This window comes from Glossina fuscipes, unplaced genomic scaffold (assembly GCF_014805625.2).
Source record: "Glossina fuscipes isolate IAEA_lab_2018 unplaced genomic scaffold, Yale_Gfus_2 3, whole genome shotgun sequence".
NCBI classification, from domain to species: Eukaryota; Metazoa; Arthropoda; class Insecta; order Diptera; family Glossinidae; genus Glossina; species Glossina fuscipes.
The window spans coordinates 13,896,225-13,911,541 of record NW_023998417.1 but is presented as its reverse complement, the minus strand read 5'-3'; the positions used below and the strand labels follow the sequence as shown (position 1 = coordinate 13,911,541).

General features: G+C 32.7%; 1 protein-coding gene across 1 annotated transcript; it reads left to right on the top strand.

Annotated features, from left to right (window-relative positions):
* The first annotated feature begins 258 nt into the window (after positions 1-258).
* Positions 259-12,458, top strand: LOC119634446 (activin receptor type-2A). Its single transcript, XM_038028638.1, has 9 exons — positions 259-1,105; positions 6,429-6,629; positions 7,462-7,635; positions 9,348-9,493; positions 9,568-9,753; positions 9,857-10,196; positions 10,264-10,466; positions 10,542-10,634; positions 11,098-12,458. Exons 1-9 carry the CDS (start codon positions 1,069-1,071, stop codon positions 11,275-11,277), a joined length of 1,560 nt encoding a protein of 519 aa, XP_037884566.1. The 5' UTR covers positions 259-1,068; the 3' UTR covers positions 11,278-12,458.
* Positions 12,459-15,317: the final 2,859 nt, after the last annotated feature.

Here is a 15,317-nt window from a genome sequence, read left to right as displayed (position 1 = left end):
ATTATAATGCAGTGTTAGTTAATAAACATCTTTGAGAGGACTTTAAATAGGGAATGGTCAGTGCTGATAACTACTCTTGTCGTAATATCGTAAAAACTTGTAAAAATTTATAAGTTATGCAAGAGAAATATGTATATTTTTCAGTGAAATCTTGATATATTTTCATCTCTTTCCAATAAATGTGCTCCGAGCAAGGAAATGGTAGCAAAGTTTCTATAAGCTAAAAAGTAATGTGAGTAATGTTAACTTTAGAAAACAAAAAATAATGCTTAAAAGCGTAAACTTAAATAAAAACACACAGAGTTGTTTAAAGAAGATGATACAAGTAATATGTATCTAAAATTTTGTAAAGTGGGTGTAAAAGTTGATAAACGTTTATGCCAAAAACCCATGTAGAATTAAATGAATGCAATGGCACCCTAAAATATTAGCGGATTTCAATTAACAAATCAACAGTTAATTAGCAGCAGAAGCACGTGTTAGCATCACTGGAAACGTACGAAAAATAACACGGGAGCAACAAATTCTGCGGAAAAATTTTAAGAAAACTTGGTAAAATGTTATATAGTTAATTTATTCTAAAGGAAGCAGTAAATGAATTCTTAATAAAGCTACAATGATGTAAGAAAAGGCAAAGTGTAAATGGTATGAGAAATAAAGTAAAATAAAATCGAACGTAAAAAAGGAAATGTGCAGAACAGTAACTAGCGCCAGTGAAGCGCCCAAGTTCTTCTCGGTCGATCGGAATAGAAAAAATAAAACCTTTATAAAATCGTATTTGAATTTACAATGTTTTTTGAAAATGTTTAAAGAAAATATACTTTGTAATAAGAGCAATTAAAAATTCTAGTTTGTTTGAAATTAAAAAAAAAGCAATCGTGCCAATATATACAATCAACACCAACACAACCAATTAACAAACAACCACCAATTTTTAACTAAAGAAAAGAAAAAATACCCGCCCACTCTCGGGACTTCTAATCCTGGATTTTATTTTAGCAAACCATGTTCTTCCATTAAATTGTTCTCCTACTTGTCTGCTCTCAAAGAATATGATTCCAAAATAAAATGCTGCAGTTTTATTCGAATTTTCTTGTGTATTTAGGTAAGTAACTATAAAATTCACTGTCGCTCTTTAATCTGGTTTCTATTCATTCATTATTTTAGTAGCGTCTTTGTTATTGCTAATGTTATCGTTTGTTTTTAATACATCTGTTTTTCGCCCACATTCTTTTCAATATTTATAATATTCAATTTCTCTCTATTTAATAAATGAAATAAATTAGGTTTTTATAATAGGATGTAGTGTGTGCGCGTATGTTTATTTGTATGATTAATTTTCGTATAATTCATATTTTAGGAGAAGTGTAATTCAATTATATACACGTTTCAAAAATGTATAAAGTGTAGCTTTTCCAACCATTGCAATACGAAAATTCATCCCAACATAAATCAATGTAAAAATGAACGGAATTATTCTATATTGTTCCAGATTTGCTTCAGATTTTGTAAATACCTGCAATTACGTATTTTAAAAGGATTCTGGCGTTTGCATAAAGTTTCCTTCACATATTTACGCTTGTTTCTCAATTATTAGAAATATTCACTAAAGGTTTTTAGTCAATTTTCTTCGTTGCATATTGATAAAAAATAGGTGTATGCACATTTGATCTTTCTAAAATAAGCGCAATTCTCTTTGGCAGCTACTTTTCAAGTTTGACTTGACTAACTAAACGCCCAAATTATCGGGGAGATAGAAAATTTTTCCCACATTTTCTATCAAATTGTTTGGCACTGTAGTAAAAGATCCTTGATTTTAGATAAATATTAAATGGTTTTAGGCATAGTATCACTATGACGATGAAATATTGTGTATACGGGATTTGTGGTTCTGATTTTAGCATACAAACAGAACATATCAGAGATCACATTAAAAATATTATCTTATTATTGCAGAAAAACACTTGTAAATAGTCCGCGACTTTAATAGGTATACGTATCACATATTCGTGATGTAAAATACTGTAGCAGGTAGGACATTGGTTTGCAATGTATTTTACTATAGAGGTTTTCAATCTAATTACATTGCACCGCGCTTTTGAAATTCAGTTCCTGGGCTGTTCGAGAGGCTGGTATGGTTTATTAACAATTGGCTTTCGTATTGCTTCCGACGAGCAAATATTTTATATATACAATTGTGATTCGTCATAATACGAATAAGCGACTTTCCTGATTGTGGAATTGTAAATTATTTGCTTCTTATTGGGTAGAAGTTTTCTGTTCCGCACCTCTAAAGCTCAAATCCTTTGGTGAAAATTTGTGAATTTATCCAAGTACAAAAGTGTATATTTTATTACGGGAAAGTGACCTGAATTATTCTTTCATTAAGTTCTAGCCTTTCAGTAAATAAGTAAAACTGTACCCATAGACTTGCATACAGTGGATGGAAAAACATTTGCATTGTCTTCGAACGCTTTATTCCATTTCAATTTACCTAAAATTTAACGTAATTTTGCCGATAACTGTATGCATATGAATAAAGATTTAGATAATTACTTTTTCGTAAAACTTTTGATGATATACCGTTTTCTAGGTTAATACATACATATAAGCATTCAAGCACATTTAAGCAAGTACATAAAACCCTTGTTTTTTTATTTTTCCTATTTTTTTTTTTTTTTTTTTTGACTTCAAAAGGGACAGCTCTAAAAAAAGATTTCTTTTTTTTTTATTATTTAAATGCATAGTAAATGCATGTTTGTGTGCATTTAGGCGTGTTCATCATGGTGAAAATAGTGAGCGAGTGATCTACTTTTTTCAATCGTTTACTGCATACGCTTTTTATATATTATGCTATTAGTTGGTAAATCGAAAACTCGCTTAATTAAGGGTTTGATATAAATCTAAGTTTTCAATATATAACGTAACTCTCCACAAACCTTCAATTTGGTAATCTCTAAAGACAGGAAAGCGCATTTTATAATATTATAACTTATGTGGCGAGTGCTTCATGTAACGATAAAAACCACCTTTGGTTAGTAATCTTCCTTGATTTTCAAACCATTAATTATCGTTCGATAATTATTCTTGACGAAATGTAAGGGGCAGGCCTATCTTCAAACTGAAAATTGGAGTCTTTATATCTATATGTTAACATCTATAATAACAATTTCGCATAATTTTCTAGCCTTCAGAATTACTATGCGGGAACAAAATGATCTCTATTTCTCGATTTATTGCGTTTTTATTTTGCACAGCCAGCCACTACCAACTGATCCAAATCTAACTAAAAAAAGGGTTCAAATATTATAACATCGTTCAAATTGCCACAATAGGTCGTCTTCCAAAAGTGAATCCCATCAATTCGCGATTTTGGACACTTTGTTTGCAAACTGTCGGCCAATTTCACCAATACTGCTTTTAATATTCGTTGATAGTGCATGAAACGAATCTTCTACTACTGTAGACTAACGATTTCAAATAGCGCTATAAGAATAATAATAAAGTTTAGTAGTTATGTTCATGTTAAACTAATTACAAAGAACAAGTAAGACATAAATTCGGTCATTATCGAATTTTTTATGCCCATTACCGTTATCCTAAAGAAGACAAAGAAAGGAAAAGAGCCAAATGTTTAATTTGTAATAGGGAGCGGGCGTTGCTGATTTTTTCTATTTTTGAAGTAAAAGTTTTTGGGAGAATGTTGTTGAATGTTATGAATGATATTAAGCAGTTTGGCACACGGACAGACGAACAGGAGGAAATGTTTAGGCAGCCAAGAAATTAAATTTTGATATACCATTATGTTAGGTAGGCGTGGCCACTTATTTCCATTTTTCTGCAGTTACTACAAAGTCGCCTAGAGAATATGCTTTCAAACCTTTGTACTTTTATCTGCTGCAGTTTTTATGAGTAACGAGCAAAAAACACAATTTTATTTCTTTTAAAAGGCCGAGTTGTTCTCATTTGTCAAGACCTCCTAATGTTTCTCCTAAATTTGAAGTCAACAGCTTCATTTTTGCGGCTAGGAAAATGTTTACGGTGACGGATTCGATTCAGAATTTGATATTGATCAAGAGTATATATACTTTCGAAGCTTCCTTATAGACGCTACAAACGTTTTGAGAAGAGGAGTACGCCCTTCACCCAAAAATATACAAACAAATTCGCATTTTGGGGCAAGTTTCACAAGTACACTTCACTCCTTTTATAATTTTTCATCAATTATCTAGTCGCAAACGGTTCACTTAAAATCACTTTTATCCGACGCCTTCAGAGACTAGTATGTAAACGCTTTCCTTTTATTTTTAATGTAAATATATTTTTGATAATTTTTTAAACTGATGTACCGATCTAATACATTAATACATGTGTCAACTTACAGTCCGCCACGATTGGCTTGTTTCAAAATCAGTATGGTGACCACGAACATATAATATTTTATACATGTAAGGGACTTATGTGCTTATTTCTCGACTTTCAAATCCTTCCAGATGCATCACAAATATAATTGTGCGGCAACAAGATCTATTGAGTAGACCTATGCGTGCGTATGTACGCAAAAATACATCTGTGCGCATGTGTGTATGAGTACTTATTCCATTCCTTGGCAGTGCCATTCAACGAAACAAAGGGCAAAGTCTACGCACTAATCATATCTTGAAGATTTCTTTCGAAATTATTTAAGCGTTCTATATCATCGATATCGTTCATACTTGTGCTCGAACTTGATGTATGAAATCGAGAAAGTAATGCGAAGTCAAACGAGTAAATCAGATTTTAAAAAATGCGAATTTTACAAAAAGGTCTATGCTGCAAATGGAAAGTAAGCGGAGACGAGCAGCATTTGCTGTCAATATCGTTTCGTCGTCGTGATCCTTTACGGATCGTGTGCTTATTAGGGGTATTATTATATTTGTTTCATTTTCATGAGGTGATCAAAGTTCTTTTATGTAGATTATTTTTCAAAGTCTTTCGTTCTCAGCCATGTAAATAGTAAAATAAATTTATTTAAACACTTTTTTCAATTCTTCGTTATACCGAGATAACCTACCCAAATTTAGTAATAAATGAAGGATTGGCGCCACAATCATTCAAACACTCAAACATATATACATATTCATAAAAATAGAAATATAAATAACAAAGTAAACACAAATCCATTGAGCATGTCCTTACTCAACTGAAAAACATATATATATATATATATATATATATATACGTGTACGTAAACGAAGCTTTGATACTCAATTTACACCGCCAACTATACTATAAGACAAATAAGCGCGCACACAGCACAGCAATGGATGAATAGTTAAAGCCCTCAATAGCAAGAGCAACAGCAACAGCAATAGCAAATGCAACAATAACAACAATAATGACAGCAACGATAAGAACTCTACACTATTACTATATATACGAAGATGATAGTGAAAATAAATGAGAAAATTACTTACGTCTTAGAGCGAACCCGGGAAGCTCCTCAATCAAAATAAATATATGAAAATGGAAAAAATTCCTTGTCGATGGTCCGTTTGGTCAATTTTCCTGGAAAGATTTTTCAACCCGACTGCTATTTACTATATAATTGATAAAATATTGATCGCAATCTATATTTGCAAACTATTAGCGGGAAAGATATCGATCTAGATAACATGCAAACCTTGCAGAATGTCATATAAATGTCGCAAACGAAACAAAAAATGTAAAATACTTCCTTACATCTGTGTTCGGTATGAAAAAGCAAGCGTGCAATTGATATGAGTACAAAGGAAAAATTTTCATCCTTTTTTTTTATACATGCAGAGAGTTCCATGCATACATGGATACATAAATACGTATATATATATGCATACAACTATATGTAAATATATATAAGCTAACTGTTTTGTATTTTATATTATACATAAAATACATACATAAATATGTAATGTTTATAATCTGCTACATATAAACCAACTCCCACCTTGTACGAATGCAATAATTGCTGTACAGAAGTAAAAATTTCAAGCAGGGTACAGAGAGAGAGAGAGAGAGAAGAGGAAATACGCGTGAATTAGAAATAAAAAATGGATGGCAAAAAAATGTTTATGTTTACGTATGTAGCCCCCGTAGTCGTAGTTTTCGCATTTTATAGTAAAGGAAGAGCAGTCGGTTCCTCATTCAATGATTTTACTTTTCCTCCTCTATGACTGAATATTTCTTTCGTGAGTGTTGATAGTGGCAAGCAAGTATAACCGAAAATATCCCTCCCGTGTGGAAATACATATTAACTTTCGATTTTCTTTATTTCCTCATTTCTTTTTATACTGTTTTGGTTTTTCGGCTTTCATTTTTACAATTTGTTTGGCTTCCTCTAATAATTTAGTTATTACGTTGCCGTTTTATTTTTATTTTTATTTATTTTTTTTGTTTTTTTTTTTTTTTAGGCATCTCGATGATGTTACGAATATTGAGCTTATCAGAGGCTTTCATTTTGCCGCCTGAAAGTCATAAAATCGACTGCGAATTTTTTAATGAGACTAATTGTACAGAAAAAGGCGATTGCGCTACCAAAGTGGAACACTGCGAAACTGAATCGGATAAATTATCGGATTGCTACGTATTATGGTCCATTGATAAAGTAACAGGTGAGTGCAATACGAAAATATTGTTGCTACGCACAACAGATTATTAATAAAAACATCACAAAAACATCAAGTTTCGCGAAAGGTTCTTAATGTTGCCGCCAAACGATTATTGATAAGCTTATCTACCTTAAGCATCTACCACAACGTATCGTATAATCTTACTTACTTTACAAAATGTTTTGTCTTCCGAGGCGTACTATTAATCTTCCATTGGTAGTGGTCAGATCAATTGGAAAGCGGAATACTTTGTTTCTTTTCGTTTGAAACTGTGAACTGTAGCAGAGCGGGATAGGGGGTTAGAGGCTGGGTCGACCAATCAACACAGTAAAATTAATGGAGATCTGCTGTGTGATCAGCTTCTTGATATCCGTTCTTATGGACATGTGCGTACCGAGGTGTAGTGACGGACATATGAGCGGATTTTGTAGAGAATGTAAAGTTCTTAGAATATCAAGTTCTTCGAGCTGCAAATATGTTCAATACTTTATTGAAGGTTTCCAAATTTTATTTTCATTCAATTCAGAAGATTTTGATTTTGAATTTGCAGAGATAGTTAAATGATATTACATGAGGAAATTGGCAACAATCAGATCGATATAAAGTTGAATTTCTTGAGTTGAACAATAAGTTAAATAAATAAAGCCTTTAATTTAAATTTACGAAAGTTAGCTTGAAGAAGGTCAATAAAATTCTTTTAAACACAAAGTGTGTATGATGTAGTTATTCTTCCCTTGCCTATTATAATATCACATTACTGCTGTTGTGTGCGCTGTTATTTTAAGTTCATTTCATATTTGCCATTCATTAATCTTTTCTTCTGCTTTAAATGCAGGTGAAGTCCATATTAAAATGAAGGGTTGCTTTACTCAGATAGATGATTGTAATCAAACTGAATGTGTTACAAATTACACACGATCGGGTAACTATTATTTTTGCTGCTGTAGAGGATCAATGTGCAATACGGACCAGAGATGGGAACCCCCTACCACCGAGGCAACAACACCAGGTACGTTCGATAAAGTTTTTATGCATAATCCTTTCGATTTGAGTATTGGCATCAATCCCCTAACTTAGCCACTAACACATAAGATACATAAATATTGTTAATATTATCCCAATGAAGCCGTTATGCGCCTGTGCTTTTCAACGTTACCTGCTGCATTTGTTTTTTTTATGTAATAGGGATTTCAGGACTAGGGTCTTTTTTTTTTTTTCTCTCTTTTCATTTTGCTGTTTTTCCTCTTGTTTTTTATGATTCAGCACGTGTGAATGAGCCACAATGCCATGTTTACCCCAATTTTTATGTATGTTTCCTATTCAAAGCAACAAAACGTATACAACGTTACGTTTATAAAGCAGCGATGGCAGCAGCATTAACAACAGCATCATCAGTATCAGCGGGTAGCAGCGGCATCAGTATCGACATAGGCATCGGCATCGGCATCGACATCGACAGCGGCAGTGTATCAGCACCAACAACAGTAGAGTTTTTGCTATAAACCTCATATACAACAAATTTTACGTATATGTGTACGTGTGTTAGCTTAAGCAAAAATAGCAAGGGATCATTTTAGTTGTTTGTTTATGTTCATCATACAATTTGCCAAGTTAACGAACTCTATCTACTGAGATTTTATAACGTTGCAAAGTCTCTGCAGCTCTACAGTCATATAGTTTTGCCTAGTGTGTGAGATGGTGATTGTGTGTGGGTTCATCTGCTCATGCTTAAATGAAAATAACAAAAAAGTGCATATATAAGTTAGGTTGTTTGCCCATATGTTGCAAGTACATACATTTTATTGGTTGTATTACACGTTCGTTTCATTGTTATGATTTTTGCTTGTTTTTGATTTTCTTCTTTTTTTTTTTTCATTTCATGTTGTTTCACATATGTATACTAATGTCCTTTAGACCGCCTGGTTGCCTCTACTTGCCTTACCTTGCCTTGTCGGCGTACATAGTAGCAAGTATACATATTTGCATATCCTTGTGCATTTTCTTTCCCATGCTGCTCATGAAAGCCTTGACGTAGATGATTTCACTGTTGCTACTACTGAGAGATCTGCCGCTACTGGCAGATCTGATTTGGGTGCATGAAGGATGATTGCACTGATGATTTCAATGATGCGGTTAGTTGTGTTAGTGCAGCTTAACTTTTTTCCGTTTTAGGCACGTTTCTTGTTGATTCACTTGTTATTTTTCAAATTGGGGGAACTTTCATTTTTCTTTTTATATCTTAAAAAAATAAAATGCAAATACTTTTGTGCCTAAGTTTTGTGCACCTCTCAGAACGCCATCAACATCATATTTGTGTGAGTTACTAGGTACAGGAGTTTATGTCTTCATGTCTTCGTACATTCATACATACATTTATATGTATTTGCATATGTTCATGTTATTTTGGTACTCATCTTCGAATTTCTTTTTTCATTTTTCATTTTTTATTTTTTTATTTTTAATATTTTTTTTTTTTGGCATCAAACTTTTTTCTTCTCTTTATTTGGCCACTTGAAATGTTGTTCACCTGTAGGTTTTTTTCATTCTATACTTTTTTGTGTGTCATATTATATCTTCTTCAACTATTTCTTTCATTTGAGTGTTCAAATACGGGGTTTTTTCCCAAAAAAAATACAAAACCAAACATTCCTGCTTGATGAGAATTCAGAATGCGCAACCCTCAGGACTTTTTCTAATCATATTTTCCATCTCATTCTTTAGTGCCAAAAGCAAAGACACCGGAAGATAATGATCTGATATACATCATTATTTGTTCAGTTATACTGGCAGTATTAATAATTATTACTGGCATCGGTTTATTTTTATACCGAAGGCGGAAACAAGCTCATTTTAATGAAATACCAACGGTAAGTGGACTTACATTTGCTTACCTGCATTGATTGTTTATAAATCGGAAATCGTATTTTCCCGAAAATGTTAGAATGAAGCTGAAGTAAACAGTTCGTCGCCTTTGCTAAGTAATCGGCCTATACAGCTACTGGAACTTAAGGCTAGCGGACGTTTCGGAGATGTTTGGCAGGCCAAGCTACACAATCAAGACGTGGCCGTTAAGATATTTCGCATGCAAGAAAAAGAATCTTGGAATACCGAATTGGAAATTTACAAAGTACATATATAAATGGAGGAATGGATCCTCAAATAACTCTCTTGCATCTCTACCCAGTCCTAACAGTTAATTAATACTTTTCTGTTTCTCATCTTCCCTTTAGTTGCCTCGTATGCATCATCCGAATATATTGGAATTTTTAGGTCATGAAAAGCATAAAGATAAAATGCAACCGGAATTCTGGTTAATTTCTGCCTATCAACACAATGGTTCGCTGTGTGATTACTTAAAATCGCACACAATCTCTTATAGCGAATTAAGTAAAATTGCCAAGACAATGGCTTGCGGTTTAGCTCACTTGCACGAGGAAATACCTGCCACGGATACTGAAGGTCTTAAACCGTCCATTGCTCATCGGGACTTTAAATCGAAAAATGTCTTACTAAAAGCGGATTTGACCGCATGTATAGCCGATTTTGGTTTGGCTATGATTTTTGAACCGGGTAATTGTGTAAATAGTGAAATTTTTCAGTAAATTTTTATCTATTATTTTACCTTGTTGTATGGTAGGAAAATCATGTGGCGATACTCACGGTCAAGTAGGCACAAGACGTTATATGGCTCCGGAAGTTTTAGAGGGTGCCATCAATTTCAATCGGGACGCTTTCTTGAAGATTGATGTTTATGCTTGCGGTTTGGTTTTATGGGAGATGGTTTCAAGGTGTGACGCTGTAGAGCCTCCTGCCGAATACTTGTTGCCATTTGAGGCTGAGGTGGGATTTTTCGTATTGATTAATAACGGTTTTGTGTATTAAATTTTCTTCTTTATTTGTTTTTTTTGATCGTAGCTTGGCCAAGGGCCGACCCTAGAGGAAGTACAAGAAAATGTTGTAATGAAGAAATTGCGTCCACAAATTTTAAATTCGTGGCGTTCACATTCGGTAAGGTTTGAAACGTTAATGTCGTCCTAGCATATATAAATTTCAATAACTTTCACCCATAATGTAGAAACTATGTACGAGTAAAACAATTTAATATTATGGAAGGGGTTTTACACCTTTTAAAGGCCGGGTTAATGATATTTTTCATTTTAAACGGAAGACTGCATATTTTCATATTCTATTGTATTTGCCATATACGCTTTCGTATACGTTTAGCTCTGTTTAAAGTATTTGAGGTCAACAGCTTATTCCATATTAATCCGTAATGTCCGCGTTGAAAAACCGTGTTCAGTCTTCACTAGCATTTTTCAAGAGTCAATACTCTGGATAAATTTAAAAACTTGTTTCGTCTGTATGTTGTAGTTTTGCTTAAAATGCCTTCAGCACAATCCTCTTTTAGGTCTTTTTTGTCCAATTATTTGCAAGGAGAGCGAACTTATTGTGTTTATTTTTTCTTATTTAGGGTATCAGTAACATATGTGATACTATGGAAGAATGTTGGGATCATGATGCAGAGGCTCGTTTATCCTCTTCGTGTGTAATGGAAAGGTTTTCACAACTCAATAAATATGCACTCACACAACTATTGATAGAAAACAATATAAACAGCGTCGATGCAAGAGATACAAGCAGCTGTTTATAGAAAAGGTATTAAATCACTCTTCCTGCCCTTTAAAAATAAGGGAAGACAAGCTGTGAAGGAAGAGTGATTTTCTTTGTTATTCTTACAAAGCGCGCCACCACTCATGCAAATTAAATCGTGAAAAAATAATCAATGATATGTGTTTCGACAAAATTCTTGAGTCCACACTTGAAACAGATTTTTAAAAATAATTTCTAGTATATATTAAGTTTAAATAAAGTTATTATTATTTTTATAGATTACTCTTAAGATCACGAGAAAGAAGGAGCTGAAGGATTATGAGAAAAAATGAAAACATATTTATTAAGCAAAAAGTTAAAGTAAGCGGAGTCGAAGCGAATTAATTTCAAATATATATATATAAAAATGTTTAGTATAGAGTTAGGAAAAGTGAGAAACATTTTAGAGAAGACAAATTCATTGACGGATATCCTCACGACTTACACCTACCCTACACCTTTAAAATAAAAGAAATCAGAAAAACAAATTCTCAAAAGCTCTCTCTGATAAGATTATGTCCAGTAAAAGAGAAAACAAAACTCCTGTTTCCTAAATAAATCATTTGCCATGTCTACCAGGCCCTTGCTTCACATTTTGTAAGGGCCTATCCATATAGCTAAAAACTACATACAACCGAATACGTTTTTTAAAAATTACTTTTGTTTTGTTTATTTCAAATTAAGTTTGATTTCTTATTCATTAAGTTATGTTTTGTGTAATTATTTTGTTTAGCGAGAAAGTTTATACTTTTTTCTAATTTGTTTTTAATAAATGATTTTAATTTTTTTCTTATACATTTATAATTAATTTCCTTTTGCCATTATTAGATTTGCCGTTAACATTATCTTATTTATAGTTTATGGGAGTGGAGTTTAAAGGAGTTTAGGGTGAGAATTCGTTCGTTCATTACGGCCGTTTCATACTGAAGAAGTGTGAAAAAATATTTGCCCTAATAAAAGTTCTCCTAAACCGCTTCTCGTTACATTTAAAAAAAAAAAAAAATTTCATATGTATGTATGTATGCTTTCTTTCTTTTATGTTTTCTACACCTTTTTTTTTTTTTCTTTATTTTCTTTAAATTTTTTCATTTCTTCGTCTACTGAAAGTACAATGTTTTAACTGTCACACATTTCTTAATTTGAAATTGTGTTTCAGTTAATTAACACATCAAATATTTAAAGTTTCTGATTTTATGATACAAACAAATAATGAAAATAAACAAAGTACCACATTTTATTAAAAAGTAAAGTTAAACACAAAATTAAAAAAAAAAAAAAAAAAAAAAGGTAGTTAAAACACAATTATTTAAACAATAACAGAGAATATCAGATAGTTTTTGTATATGTTTATATATGTAAGTGAATAGGTTTAAGTCTATTAGTAAATACAAAAGCATTTCTTAGTTTTACTTTTCATGTATATATATACCGAAAAGAAATTATTAAAACTTCATTTAGTCGAAAGTTAAAAATCAAAAAAAAAAAAAAAAACTTACCGTTAAAATGTTAAAAATTAATCCGTATGTCTTTTTGATAAGGAATTCGCTGGTAACAATTTCTCATACAATGACATTTGAGAATATCAACTATTTTAAAGGATTTTCATGCAAATGGAGACACAAAATATTCTCATCTCTTATTGATTCGTCGAATGACTTGCTTGAAAGTATATCATTATTGCCAGCTTTTTCTTTTAAAAACTAAAACAGCTTGAATATATAGTAATAAGTATTTACGTTAAAGTTCAATACAAGTATATTTTCAATATTTAGTTAAATTCGCGTAGAATTTATACGTTTTCAAGGTATAATCATGATCGTGCAAATCCCATTCCAATTATTTGATTCTTTCGCCGCCTTTGCGGCCCCCTTAAACAACTTATTTAAGAGAACCGATGAAGCTGCTGGGCTGAACTCCTCGATCACAGAGAAAAGATGTAGTTTATTAGTGCTGCCGCCTTGGAATGTATGTTCGTTAAATAATTAACTTTTGGAGAGCATAGCTTGCTTTAATGCAAGTTCGCTCTGCCAGTTTGATCGAATTGCAGCCAGCGTAACCACTCAGCCAGAACTTTCCAGCACAAAATGATTTTGCGAAGAAGTCACTTTTGCAAAGTACTCACTGAAGTTAATTTCGCTCCAGTTCTACGTGATCTTTGCGATAAATTGGTGACAAATTGTTAAACATTACAAAGCGTTCGCATCGATTCCGCATCGGAACGGCTGTAAATGCTCTCTGGTCAACCTAAAGGTACCGCTTCTATTTGGAAAATATCGAAATACTTTTTTACACTGTGCTGCGTTGCGTAGTGGACTTTGGCGTAACTACGCAAAAAACGAATGATAATGAATCCTGATATTCATGTTTATTGATAGACTTACATTTCGCTATTTCTTTTTCCAATGATTAATCTTGCGAAATTAGCAAAAAAATTTACGGGCCTTGGCCGGCTATAAAGTTATTTCCACTTGTTGGTAATAATAGATCGAGAATTATACATTGTTTTCATGAAAAGGCATGCTTTCCATGAAAGTCTGCATATTGAACGGAGAGGCGAACAAGCAGACTTAGGTCGATTATGAATCGATCGTTATAATAAAAGATGAGTCTCTCCTACACTCTTCTGGATGTTACGTATGTCCGCACGAACATAATATCTCTGTACCACGAGTGGTGTAGGGCTTTATGCCCTAGTTGTGAAAAGGGCATCAAAGATGCAAAGTACATTTTTTTTTTTTTTTGAACTGCAGAGAATTTGATTATATAAGCATTGGCCTCTGCTGGCTTTTTGCATATTACAAATAAAAAAGTAAAGAATAAAAACATGATTAGATAAAAAATATTAATCGTTACTAACAATCATGATCCATATTGTTGCCTAGAAGATAAGAGAGCAAAATCGGTTCTGAAAATACCTGTTAGAGATAACCCGAACAATTAACTTAGATAACATTAATAAACCAAGCAAAAAAAGATAACTCACATCCTTCTTCAGTTCATTCCCGAAGCAATTGTACATCTGCCCATGCAGTCGAATACTTTTATGTCATTCTAAACTATTGCAACAATATTTACGCACTGTGTAAAACAAGAAATAAGTAAAACTAGGTCAACAAGTGTCTGTTGCCTGATAGATATATTTTTGTGCTGAAATTTTGGATTGCTTTGATGAATATTTGCTCCAAGTTAAATCTCTTCTACGGTATTGGCAAAGGCATTGTGCAAACTCTCTTTCCCAAACGTTCTATTTTCATATTTATTTTTTCAACTTTGATTTTCGGGCCTAAGCTAAGAAAAAATGTGCTTTGTTTCAGTTCTTCACGCTATAAATATGGGAACAGATCGACAAAGCTAAGCTTTCTCACTGCTTTGCCAAACAACAATGCATGTAGAATAAGTTTCTTTGCTACTAAAGTTGAAAAAAGACAATGCGGTCGAGTTTTCAATGAAGCCGATAGCCTTATACGCTACTGCTTTAAGACCTTAGTCGTAGAATTTATTCTCTGGATAGTGTTGTAATAAAAAAATTTCTGAATCGTGCGAATGACTTCACGCAATGGAATAAGCATCGATGTGCGCCCATTCATAAAGTTTTCCAAATCTCCTAAATGTTTCACACACCTCTGTCTAAGAGCAGATCAACGAAATTGTTGAGTCACTGATGAGAATGGAAATTTTTGCACATTACGGCTTAGTGTCCACATATTGAAATTATTTTTTGTGTAATCATCTATCAGCCGATTTGATAAAATTGGATTTATGCCTGGGATTACGTTTCGAACTTATTGACACGATGTTGAATTATTCGATCCTCACGATAACGGCGATAGTAAATTGACGGTATTCCACTTGGTTTTTTTTGAAAAAAGCTGATATAACCGAAGAAAAGAAGTCTTATTACAGCACTAGCTCTTTATACGGGGCGAAGGATTTAAATCACATGTCACACAATACCTAGATATATATATTGATACAAGTTTTATTGTTTTTACTCTACGCAATTCGATTAAGGACGATGAACGTAAACCAGTTTTGAAATAG

Excerpts from the sequence above, each read along its gene's own strand:
- LOC119634446 (XM_038028638.1), top strand. The coding sequence starts at position 1,069 with ATGCTGCAGTTTTATTCGAATTTTCTTGTGTATTTAG. Across the intron at positions 6,630-7,461 it reads GTCCATTGATAAAGTAACAG|GTGAAGTCCATATTAAAATG; the intron begins GTGAGTGCAATA and ends CTTTAAATGCAG. Across the intron at positions 9,754-9,856 it reads CCGAATTGGAAATTTACAAA|TTGCCTCGTATGCATCATCC; the intron begins GTACATATATAA and ends TCTTCCCTTTAG.